Below are 17292 nucleotides of genomic sequence, written 5' to 3'. Positions count from 1 at the left end.
AATTTTGAGCTTGAATGTTGGCCTTCGTAAGCAGGCCCTTCCCTGAAATCTTAGTTCCAGGAAATCTGGGGCCTCTAGAACAACCAAACAAAGCAAAAGGCAAAACTCCTTTCAAAACGCTTCTCCCAAAGGGAGGAAGGTGGCCTACTGTGTTCTCTCAGGCTAGCCTGAACAACAATGACAACAGGGTTCTGGCCCTACCTTGGCCTCAGATGTGTATTCAACAGCTGTGAAAGCTTGTGCAAACCCCCGCCCGTTTCTGAACTTGGGTTTTCTGCTATTCGTGGTTGTTATTGTTTACATGCTATGTTTTGTTGAGATGGAGTCTCATTAAGTAGTCTGGCTGTCAACTCGGGATCCTCCTAGGGCTTCAGCTTCCACACTGCGGGGATTATAGGCATATCCTACCACTTGGAGGCTGCCACAGACTCTCCGAAATCGATTGGACATGTATTTTCCTTTCCTTCCCTAGCGACTACCAGACAAAGTGCTGGAGTAGAACCCAATCCAGGTACTATTGGGTTCTTTGACCAACTCTAATCCTTCCCAGCCCACTGTCCCTACCCATTCCTTATCAGTTTTATATTCGGTTCCCAGCTGGCTGGCTAGTTTCCTCTTACTCTTCCACCACTCCTTTCAAGTCCAGGAATGTGCGTTGTGCAGCTACTGCTCTGACTCCTACTGTACCGGGGAAAGCTGAAGAAACGTTAAGAAGGGCGAAGGATCAGCCCACCCTTTCTTCTCTTTGGAACGGCCCGGGATCGAGAGGTCACATCCTAATATAGAAAACAGGCGGTCTGGTACGCTGAGACGCTGCCACTAAATCGGAGAACTCCGCCACCGTCGCCTCTACATAGTTCTTCCCAGAGTCTTGGGGAGGAACCGGGGAACACAAGGGGCCAGCTTTGGGGTTCCTGCCTAGGTCAGCAGCTGGGAACCACTTGCAGGCAGCGGGCTGGAGCTGGGTGGGGCCGGGCGGACCGCAAGTCTCTGGGGGCGTGGAGCCCAGGCGGAAGGGGCGGGACGGGCACGAGAAGGGCTGGGCCGAGGTGCCGCGGGGTTGCTGGAGGGTCGTGGGCGGCGTGCAGGAGACATGTCGGCGGGCAGCAGTTGCAGCCAGACTCCCAGCCGGGCTATCCCCACTCGCCGCGTAGCCCTCGGCGACGGCGTGCAGCTCCCGCCCGGGGACTACAGCACCACCCCCGGCGGCACGCTCTTCAGCACCACCCCGGGAGGTAGGCGCGGGCCGGGGTCCCGGGCAACCTCGGGGGCTGGAGGCTACGCCGGGATCCGGAGTCTCACTTGCGACGGGGAGGGCGCCATACGGGGGTTCGGTAGCTGGACAGAAAGGACAAGGGGCGTCGGGAAAGCAGAAGGGTCGCCGTCTCGGTTGCCCGCCTTCTGGGTGTGGTGGAGCGTGGTCAGGAGACCAGGCTGCAAACTGCCTACCTTAGAATTTTCCTGGGAGACACCGCAGAGTGCCCTGAGCATACAGATAGGCACTCTGCCAGGACCACCATGTGCTTAAGGGCTGCCTCTGTGGGTGTCAGGGTAGTTCTAGGGTAGGACAAGATCAGGGAAAGTGGGTGGCCTGGAGATTAAGTTTAGTTGATCTCTCTTGGCATAAATGACGCCTGCACACTTTTTAACCTTTTCGGGGAGCAACCCACATTTTTGCGTTGGACACTCGCTCATTAATGGAGGCTGGGTGCTGGAGGTGCTCCCTGCCTCAGAAGAACGTCTTGGCCACCTGTGGCATCGAGCCTGTTAGGAGAGAGAGAGAGAGAGAGAGAGAGAGAGAGAGAGAGAGAGAGAGAGAGAGAGAGAGAGAGAGAGAGAGAGAGAGAGAGAGAGGTCCCTGCAGGGGCCGCATCTGGTGTAGTGCAGAACAACACGTTCCTCCTGCCTGGGGGCAGGGCGCAGCGCTGAATTCGCCCAAGTGGCGGAGGATGAGGAAGAGGAAGCTGAGTTGGCGCGGGTGGGGGCTGGCCTCCGGGAACCAGGCATTCCCAGCCCCAGTATAGGCGCTGATGAAACCTACCCGCCCGTTTGCGTGATGAAATCCTCGTGGCTCCCTACTTCCCTCCCAATCCTCGCGCTGCTCCCACCCACTTTTGCGCTTCTCCCCTCCCCCGGTCTCCTCCCCCAACTACTCCTCTTACAACTCAAAAACAAGAGAAACCCTGGCGCGGTGGTGAACCTTGGGCCACTGCCGGCGCAGCCAGGCCACATGCCTATTTTCTCGGGCAGCTGTCCCTACACCAGGGAGCACAGCCAGATCCCAGAACCAAGCTACTGATGAAGGGATCTTGGAGATCAGTGTCCAGTGAGTGCTGTGATCTTCAGAACACAGTCCCAAGGCCTCGCTGCTTGAGCACGTGTCTGTACGCATTGCCGTTCCCTAGACACAGCAAGAAGTAGCAAGCAGGTAGGGGGAGAGAGCGTTCTCCCTCTCATTAGAAATGGCCAAGGAAAAGTTCTCTGCAGGCTTCTGGCCTCCTACATTCCTCTTGGCCTCTTTTTAGTCCAAGCTGTTGCACCTTTTGTCTTTTCACAGAACTTTGTGTGGGGCACAAAGTTCCACAGACAGTATAGTCCTTTTAGGTGAGGTGTGAATCTGGGTGGGGTTGTTTTGTTTTGTTTTAAATAAGGCACGGAGATGGGAAACTTTTTTCTCTCTTTCTGGATGGACAGGTTAGCTGAGTAGCAACAGCCAGTACTGTTTGTAATGAACTCTGAGCCACTTCTCACTGTGGTCTGGGAAGTGTTCTCATTGGCCAACCGGGCAGTTCCTATTGTCTTTGAAGAGGAAGAAGCATTTGCTTCTTAACTGAGAGAAAGCTATCAGGTCCCCAAAGCAGCTGGCCCTTGTCAGTTCTGTTTGTTTGTTTGTGGTTGTTATTGTGTGTGTGTTTGTGTTGCACGGTCCACAACTGAGGAAAGTCTTGCTTGTTTCTGCCGAAGTCAGCAAGCCTATTCTTTAGTTTAGGAGTGGGATCTTGTCCCAAAGGCCATTCATTCCAGGTCACCTCTGCCAACCTGCAGAAGCTTGACCCATTTGCTCCGGAGTGTTTCTCATCACTTAGGGCCCCGATTAAATACAGAATCGGAGGGCAGAGGTCTACAGAGTGAGACCTGTTACAGGACAGCCAGGGCTACACAGAGATCCAGCGGCCTTAGCCCCCTGAGTGCTGGGAGTTACCGTGTGCACCGCCACATCTAGCCATTCGGGTTTTCTTTATTGTCTTGGCTGTTGAATACCTTTTGGACTATTTCTGTTTGCTCTCCCCTATTCTTCCCTGAAAATCCATCTAGCTTTTGAATTTTCGTACATATATCAGGGGCCGACTGGGACACATTTACTATGTCCTCCGGGATCTATAGGTGTATAAAGCCCGTGAGCTTGAAGCTGGGCTGAGTCATTTGTCTAACCATTATATGTTTGAGCGGCCACATTCCATTTTGAGAACTCAGGAATTCCAGGTGAAAGGGACCAGCAGCAACAAAACCCATGAATGTATGTATATATGTATGTATGTGTGTGCATGTGTGTATACGTGTGTATGTTTGTATGTATGTATGCGTGTGTGTATGCATGTGTATATACATATATATGATTCCCCCCTCTTTCAGATCTTTATGAGTCTGGCAAAGTAGATTCCATCCAGGCATAAAGTCAGGCTGATGTTTCTTGAACTTAGGCTTTCTACACACCTTGGCGTGTGGCTTGACCTGTAGGGGCTGTAAGCACCTCATGAAGAAATACTGCAGGAAGCCACTGCAGCTGAGGATGGCTTTGAAGCAGCTGCCTCTGGTGGCAAGGACACAGCAGGTGGCCTGAATATCCATTCCTGGGACCCATTCCTGAGACTCTGGTCAGTGGTCATTAACCCTTCGGTAACCTAAGACATTTCTGGAGGGAGTGTTTGAAGACAAGACTATTTGAAGCTCGGAGTCTCTAAGATTGCCAGCAACGTCATAAACAGGATCTTCTAGTGAGCACCCAGGATGGATGTTTGACCCCGAAACCTACAGAAGTTGTTTGGGTGGCCGTACCTAATAGTACCTGGGTGAGGTTCATCAGACAAGCAGGTAGGGTGGGAGGTGTTAATGACGTTGCTTTGCTTAGTGGTGAAGGTGAATGTCGTGGGGCAGAGACAGGAAGATCTTTGTGAAGTTGAAGCTAGCCTGGTTTACAGTGTGCATAGTAAGTTCCAGGTCAGCCAGACCTTCATAGCCAGACCCTATCAGAGAAAAAAAGTCTCTGTCTAGGAAGCCAACCTTGAGGTGGCTGCCAAGTGTTTAGCTCTGGCAGTGCTGGGAAGAGGGGAGCGGGCTGGGTGCTGCTGCTGGTGACTTGATGTCCTTGATGTCCTTCTCTCCCTGAGGTCTTAGTCACATAGAGGGGAGAAGTTACGGCTGAGGATATTATTATGGGCCAAATGAGAGAGCTTGGATATCGAACCAGCAAGGAGATAGAATGGTCCCCATCTCTCTCTCACACACCCAAGCTTCCTTTTAAAGTGTTCAAAACAATATACATTAGGTTCTGGAACATAAGTACTGAATTGGAAGGAGTTGGGTAGAGCACTCTAAACTCCCTTTGAGGCCTCTTGGTTTTTAAGGCATGCCCTGCATCCTGACTAGGAAGGTAGTCTGACATGGAGGGTTGGGATTCAGGTGAAGATACAGCTGAGATTCGGTACAAGCGTGGGCCGGAAGAGATGGCTCGGGTCAAAAAGTGCGTGCTGCTCTCGGGAAGGTCTGTCCTTTAGCACCTACAGGATGCCCCTGGACCTCTGCCCACTATGATTCTAGCTGGAGGGGTTGCCTCTTCTTGCTTCCACAGGAACTCCTCCCCAAAATTAAAATAAAAACACAGAGGATCGGGAGGATGGGAGGGAAGCTCAGTGACAAACAGCTCTGCAAGAAGATCTGACATAAAGGGAGGGCGCGGAGGAGGGCCGGAGGCTGGAGCATGAATATCAAGTGTATGAGAGAACGGCTGTGTTGGGAGTTAGGGGACTAGATGTTTGGCACAGACTTTCAGTTATGAGAGGGATAAGTTGCAGGGGTGTACTCACCCGTGGCTATAATTAACCCTGCGGTGTTTATTAGAAATCAGCTAAGAGCAACCTTAGCCATATCCTTCCTTACACAGACAGACATCGGAGACATATGCTGATTGCTTTAATTGTGGGATTTATTTTACATTTCCTAGTGTGACAGTAGGTCATCATTCTGTGTACTTGTACTAGTAGTTCTGCCTCCTTCTCTCTATTCCTCTCTCTCCTCTCTCCTTTTTCTTTCTTCCTCCTCTTCTTTAAGGTAGGATCTTACCAGCTAGCCCAGGTTGGCCTCAACACGGGTGATCCTCCTACCTGTCTCCTGAGGGCTAGGGTGATAGGCATGTGGCCTCCAGTGTAAGTATATAAAATTTTTATTTGCCAATTATACTTAATAGTTCAGTAAATTGGAAGGGAGACATGATTCTAAGAATCAAAGGCATATCTTCAGATTGAAGGGGTTCCATAGACATCCTCTGTCCTTTGGGTCTATAACCCATGGTGATTTTTTTTTTAAAAAGATTTATTTATGGGGCTGGGGATTTAGCTCAGTGGTAGAGCGCTTACCTAGGAAGCGCAAGGCCCTGGGTTCGGTCCCCAGCTCCGAAAAAAAGAACCAAAAAAAAAAGATTTATTTATTTTATGTGTATGTGTACACTGAAGCTGTCTTCAGACACACTCGAAGAGAGCATTGGATCCCATTACAGACAGTTGTGAGCCACCATGTGGATGCTGGGAATTGAACTCAGAACCTCTGGGTGAGCAGCCAGTACTTTTTTTTTTTTTTTTTTTTTTTTGGTTCTTTTTTTCGGAGCTGGGGACCTGGGGACCGAACCCAGGGTCTTGCACTTCCTAGGCAAGCGCTCTACTACTGAGCTAAATCCCCAACCCCGCAGCCAGTGCTCTTAACATCTGAGCCATCTCTCCAGCCCCACTCACAGTGATTTTGCTTTGTGTTTTTGTACATAGACCCCAGGGCCGCAGAAGATGTCTGATAATCCAACAGAGCTTGTCTCCGTGCTACATGGTGGTCTAAGGAGGCGAGCCTCTAGGTTTTAGTGACCTTCAGAGGTCGCCTTTTTCTTTTCAATATCCTCCCAAAGCAACAGGTATTCATTAGTTACAAGGTGAGTTTGATTCTCCCCAACCATTACAGTGAAAGTCATTACCGACTTAGGCGGAGAGAGGCAGATAGAATGGCTCAAATCATTTTTTTTCCCAAATTGAGCCTTCATTTGATGCTCAGGAAAATGAGTTAGATGGGAATAGCAATATTGAAAATGAAGATTGCTTAAAGTGACCTTTTTTCCCCCCTTAGCATTCATTTGTGCATATGAATCCCCATATACTCAGGCAAACAAACAAAAGCATCCGTTACTTTCTGGCCTGATTCTTACGTCAGCCGTCTTTCTCCGTGGTGAATCATGGCCATGAGTCTGTTGACATGCTAGTTTCTCGGGTTAGACAGGATGTTCTTCCAAAGCAGTCGTCGTGTCCCCGGGACCTAATGCCAGGTCCGGTGTTCAGAAGGTGACGAGTTGTGCCGGGTGTGGCTTCGTGGCACAGTGCCCCTCCTAGCATGTGTGATGCCCTGGGCTGATCTTTAGGGGAAAGATGAAGATGTGGGGGGCTAAATGGACCCCAGAATGAATCATTCCCTGAGGATGTCTAGGTTCTTTCCTGATGCCTGGGTCTCCGCTGGGAACTCCGGGGTCGAGATGGCTATACTAGGTTGTCACTAATCTTTTAACAAACCAACCCCAAACTCGGTAACGTAAACAACGGTTTATTGCTCATGTCTGTCCTTTGCTGGTTTTGGCAGAGTTGACTAAAGCTGCAGCTGGATTGCCCTGGGCTGCAAGGTCCAAAGTGGCCTTATCCACGTGTGAGTCCATTGCTTGCTGGCCTCTGGTGGGAGACTGGGAGTGCCTCCTTGGGGCTCAAAGGAGCTTGAACTTATGAACAAGCACCAGATAACCCAGGGCAGAGGCATGGGCGCCTTGCCACATCACTTTAAAAGCATTTTGTTCTTGGGGTCACTCCAGCTTCAAGTGGGGGTGGGAGGAAGATGGGATGGCTGCCTTTTTTTTTTTTTTTTTTTTTTTTGAGACAGGATCTTCTGTAGTCCAGTCAGGATGGCCTCACATTTGAGGATGACCTTAAAATCCTCATCGTTCTACTGATACTTCTCAAGCGTATGAACTACTTGTTTTTGCTGTTTTTTTGTTGTATTTTTTTGTTTCGTTTGCTTTTTTCCTGCCCCTTCTGAATGCCAGGCTTCAGGGCCATTGCAGTGCAGGGCTTATGTCCAACCCACCACTCTCATTTTACCTGGAAAGGCCTGGGTTTTCTGGGCACTAGCAATTGCTTGAGTAGAGGAGGTGCAGTCCGTTTAGAGCGTTGGTTGGCAGCATACAGTGTGAAGGTTACAAAGCAGGTTTCTCAGCTGGCTGCAACGGCACGTTTGAGACCAGTACTCTGGAGAGGAAAGACAGGAGGACCAGATGTTCAGGGCCAGTGTGGGTGTTTTGAATGAGAATGGCTCCTAGAGATGTATATATCTGAATGCTGTTCCCTAGCGGGTGGAACTATTTGGGAAGGATTAGGAGGTGTGGCCTTGTTGGAAGGTGTGTCACTGGAAGCTCTTAGCTCTTAGCTCCATCCAGCACCATGCCTGCCTGGCTGCCTGCCTGCTACCATGCTTCCTGCCATGATGGTCATGGACTCTAAGCCCCATATTAAATGCTTTATTTTGTAAGTTGTCTTAGTGGTGGCGTCTTATTATAGCAATAGAGAAGTAACTGAGATAACCTCAGCTGCATATTGTGTCCGAGGGTGGTCCAGGCTACACGAGACCCTGTCACAAAACACTCAGAGAAATGATTAGAGCAGTCGTCTTGAAGAGAACGTGTGTTTGGACTGGAGTTGTAGCTCAGTGGAAGAACAAGCGTGTATGGGACCTGGGTTTAATCCCAAGCACCAGAAAAGGGAAATCCCAGCCAGTCGATCACAGCTCGCTACTGCTGCTATATGAAAATACTACCACTGAGATAGCTTAAACTGCGAAACTTTTCTTACGGTTGGTAACTGGAGGTCTAAGACCAGGGTGAGGTTGGTTCCTTCTGAGGCCTCTCCTCCCAGCTTGCAGATGGCTGCCTTCTCTCCTGTCAGTCTTCTGTCTGTGGGTCTGGGCATACATTCATTTCCTCTTCTGAGGATACTTGGTGACACCAGATCAGGATCCACTCTAAAGGGTTCACATTGGCCTTCCCTATAAAGACCTCTCCAAATGCCATATTCTGAGGCGCTGGGGTTTAGGCTTCAACACATGAGTTTGGAGGAACACAGTACAGTTCATAACAGCTCCCACCCACTCCCAGTGAAGCAGCACTTGCTGTGTTTCGGGAGACGCCTGGAGAGCAGGGCACCCTTCTTGGTAAGGGCTTGTGGCACCCACACTCTGCACTGGTGCGTTTTGAGTCATGTGGGGAAAGGTCAGCAAAGGGGAAGGTGCTTGACCAGCCTTAGAATAATTTCAGCCATTTTGTTCTAAAAGTCTCTGTTAAAAGCCTTGTTCTTGCCAGAGCCTCTGAGGAGGAAAGGTGACTTGTTGCTCCTCATGGATTGGCCACATTTGGTATCTGGTAGCTTCATAAGGCCCCCCGTCCCCGAGATAATATTATTTGGTTCGATTTATTTTACCTTTTTTTTTTTTTAGCCCAAGCTGGCCATAAAAACTCACTGTGTAGGGAAGAACGACGTTACCTTGTTGATCCTCCTGCCTCCGCCTCCCAAGTGCTGGTGGTGTAGGTGTGCAGCACTGTGCCTCACCTCAGTTCCTGTTCCTTCATAAAAGTTTTCTTTCTCATAAGTTTACTCTGCTTGCTTGAGACTGGCCATCCATCCATCCATCCATCCATCCATCCATCCATCCATCCATACATCCATCCATCATCTCTATGTATGTCTGCCTACTTATGACATGGTCTTTACATTGTCCTGGCTGTCTTGGAATTCTGTAGACTGGCCTCGAACTTCCAGAGATCCAATTGCCTCTGTCTCCTGAGTGCTTGTATTGGAGAGGATATACCACCGTGCATGGCTGTCTTATTTTTATTTATTTTTTGATTTCCCCCAAGGCCTTGTGCTTGTAAGGCAGATGTTCTCATGGGATGGTAACTGTAGCTCTCAGGATATTGATATGTCTTATTCAGTCTTGATGATAACTCCTTTGGGGTGTGAGTGTTTTTCTTATCTTCTTCGTGTGGCCCAGAAAGAACTGGGACCCGGAAATTGAGGTTGTTTAGGTAGGTGATTTCTCGTTTTGAGTCCAGGGCTTGTGCCTCCAAGTTCCATGCGGTTTGCGCATTAAGGGATCCTAAAAATAGATGGTGATGGCTAGTGCTTTAAATAAACTCAGCAAGCCCAGGATAACACCCCTGGTTGACAGGTGAGAAAATCAGATCCCTGGGAATGTGTCCCCACTCGTGCGCCCAGGAAAAGTGGCATCAGTGTTGAACTATGCCTTGGGAGTAAACACTTAATCTATACTTCACGCATTTCAGGAATTAAAAGTCCCGAAGGCTACCAGACATACCTAAGTTCATGATGGTTCCCATATTCTGTGTGTCTGAGAAAGATGGAGGATGCCCGTTCTTGCCCTCACACTACCCCCAAGTCTCTCTCTGGGTTGCTTACCTTCCTTCTGAAGCATCCCCACTTTGGCCTTGGAACTGGGCCCTGCTGTGGGTGGGACAGATCAACTGTTGGCAGCTTGTCAACTTAAACCTTTACTGGACAGAATAATTGTTAGCGTTTGTGCAGGGGTCTCATGGGAAGGCCACTGTTCTAATGCACACCGTTTGATGAAGTTGCCGTGATGACCGCCTGGCCCATTTTGAGGTCTTGGAGAGACCATTGAAGCACAGGTAGAGAAAGTGGTATCTTGTCCACAGAGTAGAGCTTGCTAGCAAATGGGACAGTTGTATGTCAAGACTCAGCAAGAAAGAATGTTAGTCCACAGGAAGTTCAAAGGCGAACTTTGAACTTTCACCCCAGCACCCAGTAGGCTCTGGATTCCAGCTCTACAACTGACCTGTGGCTCGCTGTGTGTGTGCTCTGCCTACCTCAACATTATTTATATATACTTACTTATTTTGCACCTTCTTACTTTTCTCTTCACTGTGACCAGATCCCTGACAGGAAAACTTAAAGCCGGATATTTATTTTGGCTCCTGACTTCTCAGTTCAGTCCACAGTCAGTTGACTCCTTGCCCTTGGGCAGAACATGATGGCTGCAGGAGTTTGTGGTAGAGGCGGGTCTTTACTTTAGGGTGGGCAGGAAACAGAGAGAAGGGAGATCTTGGTGCCTTGCTGGCTTCTATCCTCAGCTAATCCTCCCTGCAAATGTCCTCAGGCACTCCCACAGCTGCACCTCCATAGGGTCCTGCATAGTTTTTGGAAATAGGGTCTCTCTATTTAGCCCTGTCTATCCTAGAAATTGCCATGTAGACCAGGCTGGCCTCGAACTCAGAGATCTTCCTGCCTCAGCCTCCTGAGTGCTGGGAGTGGCACCACACCTGGCAATCAGGATCTCTTAAACCTTCTTTGCTTGACCTCTTCTATCTAGCATGAGTTTTTATATAATCCAAGGTATGTAGTATATGAAATAGGTATACATTATCAAACTTTCATTGATAAAATCATAAATTTGTTTAAAGACAATTTTGGGGGGCGTACATATAATTTGACCGTCTGTTAAAGACAATTTTGCATACCGAGATGATCTCGTTTATGAAGAATGATATCCTGGCTGAATGTCTCACGCTGTAGGACACAGCGTGTTCGGTTTTTCAGTTGGTCGGTGTTTTGCTTTTATAATAATCTGAGCTGTGCATTATATTGGTAAATTGTTCTGTGCTGCTTTGGGATGACTGATAAGCCGGCTGTACATGCAGGGTTACCACCTCCACTTGAGACCCAAGTGTGTTTATCTCAGTGTCTGGTCCCCGTGAGATCAGAGGGAAGAGAGCGGGCATCCCAGCCGGAGGGTGAAAAATGCCCTTGAGAACAACTAGAGGGGGACCCACTGACAACCAGGGTCACTGTTGTTTGCACCACGCTATAAAAGGGTCTGCAGTAAGAAGCTTGGGAAACTTGCTCTACATAGCAAGCTCTGTGACAACCAGGGCTGTATAGAAAGACCCTGTCTCCAAATAATATGTAGGACCCTGAGGAGGTGCAGCTGTGGGGGTGCCTGAGGACATTTGCAGGATGGATTAACTGAGGATAGACCCTTGCTCAATGTGGGTAGCACCGTCTCATGGTTTGGAAGCTCATCTGTGGAGAGAAGGCTCAATTGGAGGCTCCAGCTGCCTACCTCAGCTTCCCTACTCAGCTTCTGCTGGGTGTTGGGAACACACAGTTTGATGGCGTCTCCTCTGTCCGCTGTCTGTTAGGCTCACCTGTTAAAGCCTTGCCTTGAGGGGACGGACCATCTGCTTTGGCTTGCGACTCTACTGGGAACTTAGACTTCTCCTGGATGTTTGACTGATTCAATACTGTCTGTCTGTCTTGTCTGTCTACCCATCTCTCACTAGCTATCCATTCTTTTAACTCGGTTTACTGTGCACTTACTCATTTAAACCCAGAAATTTTCGTAGACCGTTCTCCAGGTAGTACAAAACCTGTCATCAATGCCAGGAAAGCCATTCATTTAAACAAACTGGAGAAGATGGTAGGGTGTGTGTAAGGGCATTTCAGAAGCTGTCAGAGATTCTGTCCCAATCCCAGGTCAAGACTCATTGATTTGTTTTTAAAACAATTTATTTATGTATTTATTGAGACGGAGGGAGAGGGGGAACGAAAGGAGGTGTGTGTGTGTGTGTGTGTGTGTGTGTGTGAGAGAGAGAGAGAGAGAGGAAGAGAGGAAGAGAGAGAGGAAGAGAGAGAGGAAGAGAATATGAATAAGAATGGGTATAGGCGTGGGTGCCTGCGTACCACCACACCATGCATATGGAGGTCAGAAGACATCTTGTGAGAATTGATTCTCTTCTGCGTGCAGGTTTCTGGTTTTGGGCTCAGGACACCAGGTTTGGTGACAGGTAGGTGCCTTTGCCAGCTGAGCCACCTAGCCAGCCCTTAATTTATTTTCTTTACGCCTGGTATATAACATTATATAATATGTAACTAATGGTGTGTAGTCCCAGAAGGAAGCTGGCTACCGCCATTGCGTACGAGGAAGCAGACTTGTCATCGGCCGAGGGTAAACTAACTATAAATAGTAAGGCAAAGACAGTTTTTAAATTCCAGCTGGATACCATTGTCTGCTGGAGATGTGCTGGGAAGAAAGTGATCAGGAAGTCGAAGGGTTAAAAATAGACCACCAGTGCTGCTGTGTTAGAGGCCCCGGGAGACTGTGGATAAGTTCATCCACTCACCGACACCTCACGGGTCTCCCACAGTGATCGTGCTCCCTCACCTTGGGAAACGTTCCTTTATATGGTGGTGTTCAGGCGGCTGCCTGGGCGGAGGATCCTGAGTGTGGTTTACCGCTAGAGAACAACGCACTGAGACTGACCCCTACCCCGGGGAATGAGACTAACTTGTGATAGGAGGTCGGGTAGAATGGGACTGGCGTCCCTGCCTGCCCTTCAAGAGTGATGCAGGCAGGTCGATGTACTGAGGTTTGGAGAAAGGCTCAGCCTAAGTCCTTTCTGGATTGGATAGAGCGTTTCCTCTTTCTGCAAAGACCTGGCAGGGAAAAGTCTCTGCAGGGAGGGACCCATTGTCTTTCTGTTGTAAATGATCGACCTGCTGGAGTCCTGTGGGATGGAATGGTGCCTTGACAGGGGTGACCACCTTTTCTGTGTGCTGTGCTTGTCATGTGTAACTGACAGGGAGGATTGAGGGGTGGGAGGTCGAGAGACTATATAGCATAGGGTGTTCTCTGAGAAAACAAAGATGCATCTTGGTGGCCAGCAAGCACTCTACTGGGGAGAGGCTCCCCAAATGGTGTTGGAGGGTAGGCAGTGGAGCAGAGATGTGGTCAGGTTGGCAGGACCCTTGGTCAGCCTGACTCCCCTTTTGGTCCAGATTGTATGAAGGAAACTGCCGCCTCTGCTGTGACTGCTTCTTCACAGGAAGCGGGAAAAGCAACAGGCAAAGGGGTTCCAGGAGTCCTTACCAACTCCCTTATCACACCTTTCTCACCAGGAACCAGAATCATCTATGACCGGAAATTCCTGATGGAGTGTCGGAACTCGCCTGTGGCCAAAACACCCCCAAAGGACCTGCCAACCATTCCAGGGGTCACTAGCCCTACCAGCGATGAGCCTCCCATGCAGGCCAGCCAGAGCCATCTGCACAGCAGCCCGGAAGATAAGCGGGCAGGTGGTGAGTCCTGTCCAGGCCCTGAACTGGGAGGGGGATTGTCTGTTCTTAGGAATTCCACGTTTCGGGGTGAGGGTGATGGTGACCATCCACCCTTTGAGGGGCAGCTGTGATGAGACCAGAGGGTGGGGGATGAATGGGAACTGGAACTCTTATTGGTGCCAGCTTGCCCCCTACAAAGCTCCAAAGCCCTCAAGGATCTTATGCGTCAGGTCATTAAGGAGCTGATTTAAGTGACGTAGGCTTTACCCAGCGCCTTTCATCATCCCGCCTCTCTATATTAGTGGAACACAGCAGTGATACTCTTGATGCAAGGAGACAGCTTATCAAAGACACGGCGTACTTCCCCTCTAGGAAATTACACGTCTACAAGATAAAAAGTAAATCCAGGTACCTCCTGGCAGGGTTACTGGTCATTAAGTGGATTATTGATGAGGACAGGCAGACAATGCCTCCTATTGTCACAGAAGCGCTGACATTTATATCTAGGTCCTTCCTGGTGCCCCCCTCCTCCCGAAAACAATCAAAGCGGCCACCCTGGCAGTCAGTGTGAACTCTCTGGTGTGGGACCGTGTTTCGCAAGCTTGTCCACATCCCTGCAGTCACGGGACCACTTCTGACTCCCTACCCTAAAGGCAGAGCAGCAGGCTCAGACAGGGAGTTGCTGACACCCCATGGCTCTGTAGGATAGGATTCCTATTTACCCTGGCAGCCCAGCAGCCCAAGACAGACAACATTTAGACTGAGATGGACTGGGGCGGGGTGGGGGTGGAGGGAAGTAGATAGCAGTAGGAAGGTGGATTTGACTGCCTGCGGAGAGCAGCATGACAAGTGGTTACCAGGCTACACGTGTGGGTCCCTGCCACATGTTCAAGGGTGGAGTGATTTCCCCAGTCATTGCACAGAACCTCTCACCTTTACCTTCTCACCCCAAGCCAAAGATGACAGAGGATGAAGTTAGGCGACACCTGAAATTGTCACCGTTAACTGAAGACTGCCATTTACTCTTGCACCTGCCACTCCTAGTTTCTGATGGTATATTACCTCTCAACCCTGAACAATGACTTGGTTGCCCTCTATGGAGTTAGGTGGTGGTAGTGGTGGTGGTGTAGGTGTACTTTTAAATTTCCTTAACTGGACACAGGACACAAAGCTCCACCCCTTAGGCCACGTACTAAAAATCGGATTTATAGAAAATTGAGCACTGTCACCGCCGCGCTTATGAGGAAGCTCCTCTCCTAGCCTAGTCAACTTCTCTTGTTTCTCTTTGGCAGCAGCTCTCGCTTCCACCTGACCTATGAGACTAACAAAGACGACGTCTTCTCTCTGGCCTCTAAGCCTGGAGTGCTTCCCTTTGCTACTTGTTTATTGGCTGTCTGTCTCCTCTCTCTGCAGGTGAAGAGTCACAGTTTGAGATGGACATTTAAGGGACCAGCCATAGGACGCAGTGATGCTTCTGGGCCCCTGGGGCCCTTGGGAGGAGAGCCACAGCAGTCAGGCCTTGTACCCGGCAGACACTGGGTGTGGATCGGCCACCCAGTCCTGCTCCTCACTCAGGGCACCTGCTCTGCCTTCCATTTTGTGAATACCAGCACATACCTCCTTGTGCCTCTGTTGATACTGAGCTGCTACTCCAGGGGAATGACTCTCACCTACACCCTCCCTGCATCAAGCGCCAGCGAGTGGACACAGAGGAGTCTGTCGGAATGATCTGGCAATTCTAGCCCCAACCTCTGGAGCACACCCACCTTACCTTAGGTTGGGGTACCTGGGAAAGCCACCCTTTACTTCTTTCCCTGAGAGGAAATAAAAGCCACATTTACCCTAGGCCCACAGCCGGGCCCTGTCTGAACTGTTTCCAAGTTGATATGATGACACCGTTTACTCTCTGTTCAGTGCTTATGGTGTATTTTTCCTTTACATTGTCTTATGCAATTGTTATACCAGCCCTCTGGGTCAGCAGAGCACGCCTTACTGTCATTTTTACGGCTGAGGTCTGCTGCTCTGTTACTTTTTTTAGTTGCAAGTATTACCGTTGTCCAGCGAGGTGGTCACCTTTTCCCTGAGCCTGCGCCAGTGTAGAGCCTTTGGTTCACGTGCGCGCATGCGGTCTTTGTCGTCATCTCTCTGTGTGCTGCCATGGTGGGTGCAGAGGAGTAAGGATTTTACTGGGGTGTATCATGTACCCATTAAAAAAGGTAGCATGAGGTAGATTGTATAGGACTGGTTATCAGTGGTCCATGTCAGATGAGTTGGGGGTGGGGGGTTGGGGGGGTGGAGCTTGGAGGACGTGGTGTAGCTGGGAATGAGAGGAGGCAGACACCCAGTGTTACAAACATCAGATGGTCTTGGGGAGCCGGGATGAGGAAGGGTGGGATGTCACGGGCTCCTTTATGGGCACAGCAGGTACTTCTGTGTATGAACGTGACTTTACCAGTTGGTAAAGAAAGAGCCATTTTTCTGAGTCTTGACTGCTAGACTGAGACTGGTGTGGCAGGTGTCTCAGGACAGGACCTGGTGAGGGTCAGGTCCCCGGGATCCAGAGACAGTGGCTGATCAGTAGGACGTGCTCTTTGTAGGTTCCGGGTCATGGTGTTTCATTAACTTGCCGTCGGGGAGCCGCAGACCTCAGAGGCCGGATCTTTCGGTTGCCTTCTCTACAGCCGATTTACAGCCCCTTCCAAAGGAAGCTGGAATCCACGTGGTCATATAAGAAAGGACACAGCGCTTTGCTGTGTTGACTGCACAGGGACAGCATAGGCTCCTCCGAGTGTGGGCTTAGGAGGCTGTTGAGGGCTGCCACCACAAGGAGATTTCGTCTAGGTCAAATGAGAGATTAGGTCAGCATTTCCTACCTGTCAGCCTCTCAATGAAAGTGTCTCTCATTGCCCTGTCATCTCACTAGAGGTCTTGGTCACCAAGGTATGTAATCTTAGGGCAGTTCCCATTTTCTCAGGGTCAGCATGCATCCCCCTGGTAGACTGGGAGCCATCAAACAGTGAAGAAGTTAGCATCTTTCCTCACGGAGACGTATCCTTCAGAGGAAGGCCCAGTCTCTACAGCAGTAATTTTTGCTGGTTGCTGTGTGGTAACAAGGCTCTGCAACCCAGCCCTTGTTCTCCAGGAAGAAAAGTTGAGCCTGTTTTGTTTGTCTTGACATCCCCGTGTGCTGGAATCCAAATGGTTTGCAGAGGTGCTCTCCCTTAAACCCTTCCGTTTGGCATGCTTGCTCTGCTGTGACCCAAACCGCACCGGTTTGGCATTCCTGCTCTGCCGTGACCAAAACCACTGTTTGCATTTGAAGAGCTAGCTGGGCCACCGTAGATGGGTGCCAAGAACCAGAAACACAAACTTTAAGGTACACTGTGTGTTCCCAAGTTATGAGGCCTAACGGAGAAGTGTCAACAAACATTTGTGATTACCCACTGCTTGGAGGCTGTACCTGCTCTCTGAATGAATGGGAACAGGCCTAAGAATCTTTTTTTTTTTTAAGATTTATTCATTTATTATAAGTACACTGAAGCTGTCTTCAGACACACCAGAAGAGGGAATCAGATCCCATTACAGATGGTTGTGAGCCACCATGTGGTTGCTGGGAATTGAACTCAGGACCTCTGGAAGAGCAGTCGGTGCTCTTAACTGCTGAGCCATCTCTCCAGCTCCTGGGCCTAAGAATCTTAGTAGCTGGTCCTTGCAGTGGATTTGATTCCAGGTCCTTCCTGGATCACGAGTGGCCCGTGCTTTAAGGTCCCCGAGAAGAAGTTGGCTGGAGTAAATATTGGAGGTGACAAGCTTTCCTCGCTTCAGTGAAGGGGCCCAACCTGGTGGTGGGTGG

At 49.7% G+C, this 17292-nt stretch overlaps 2 protein-coding genes across 2 annotated transcripts; one reads left to right on the top strand and one right to left on the bottom strand.

The window, feature by feature from the left end:
- Erich1 (glutamate-rich 1) overlaps positions 1 to 17292 on the bottom strand; it is a gene marked incomplete at its 5' end in the record, with an annotated part of 52793804 nt that overhangs the window by 10801104 nt on the left and 41975408 nt on the right.
- On the top strand, positions 1042 to 15324 carry Eif4ebp1 (eukaryotic translation initiation factor 4E binding protein 1). Of its 2 annotated transcripts, none has more exon segments than NM_053857.2 (3): positions 1042 to 1235; positions 13281 to 13460; positions 14853 to 15324. In NM_053857.2, coding segments are annotated over 3 exon segments (354 nt in total). In that variant the 5' UTR covers positions 1042 to 1093; the 3' UTR covers positions 14885 to 15324.

Source organism: Rattus norvegicus, chromosome 16 (assembly GCF_021556685.1).
Source record: "Rattus norvegicus strain SHRSP/BbbUtx chromosome 16, alternate assembly SHRSP_T2T, whole genome shotgun sequence".
Taxonomy (NCBI): Eukaryota; Metazoa; Chordata; class Mammalia; order Rodentia; family Muridae; genus Rattus; species Rattus norvegicus.
Note: the sequence above shows the minus strand (reverse complement) of the source record. Positions and strands in the feature narration are given on the sequence as shown.

Excerpts from the sequence above, each read along its gene's own strand:
- Eif4ebp1 (XM_087587395.1), top strand. The coding sequence starts at position 2,299 with ATGAAGGGATCTTGGAGATCAGTGTCCA. Across the intron at positions 2,327-13,280 it reads ATCTTGGAGATCAGTGTCCA|GAACCAGAATCATCTATGAC; the intron begins GTGAGTGCTGTG and ends CTTTCTCACCAG. Across the intron at positions 13,461-14,852 it reads GGAAGATAAGCGGGCAGGTG|GTGAAGAGTCACAGTTTGAG; the intron begins GTGAGTCCTGTC and ends CTCTCTCTGCAG.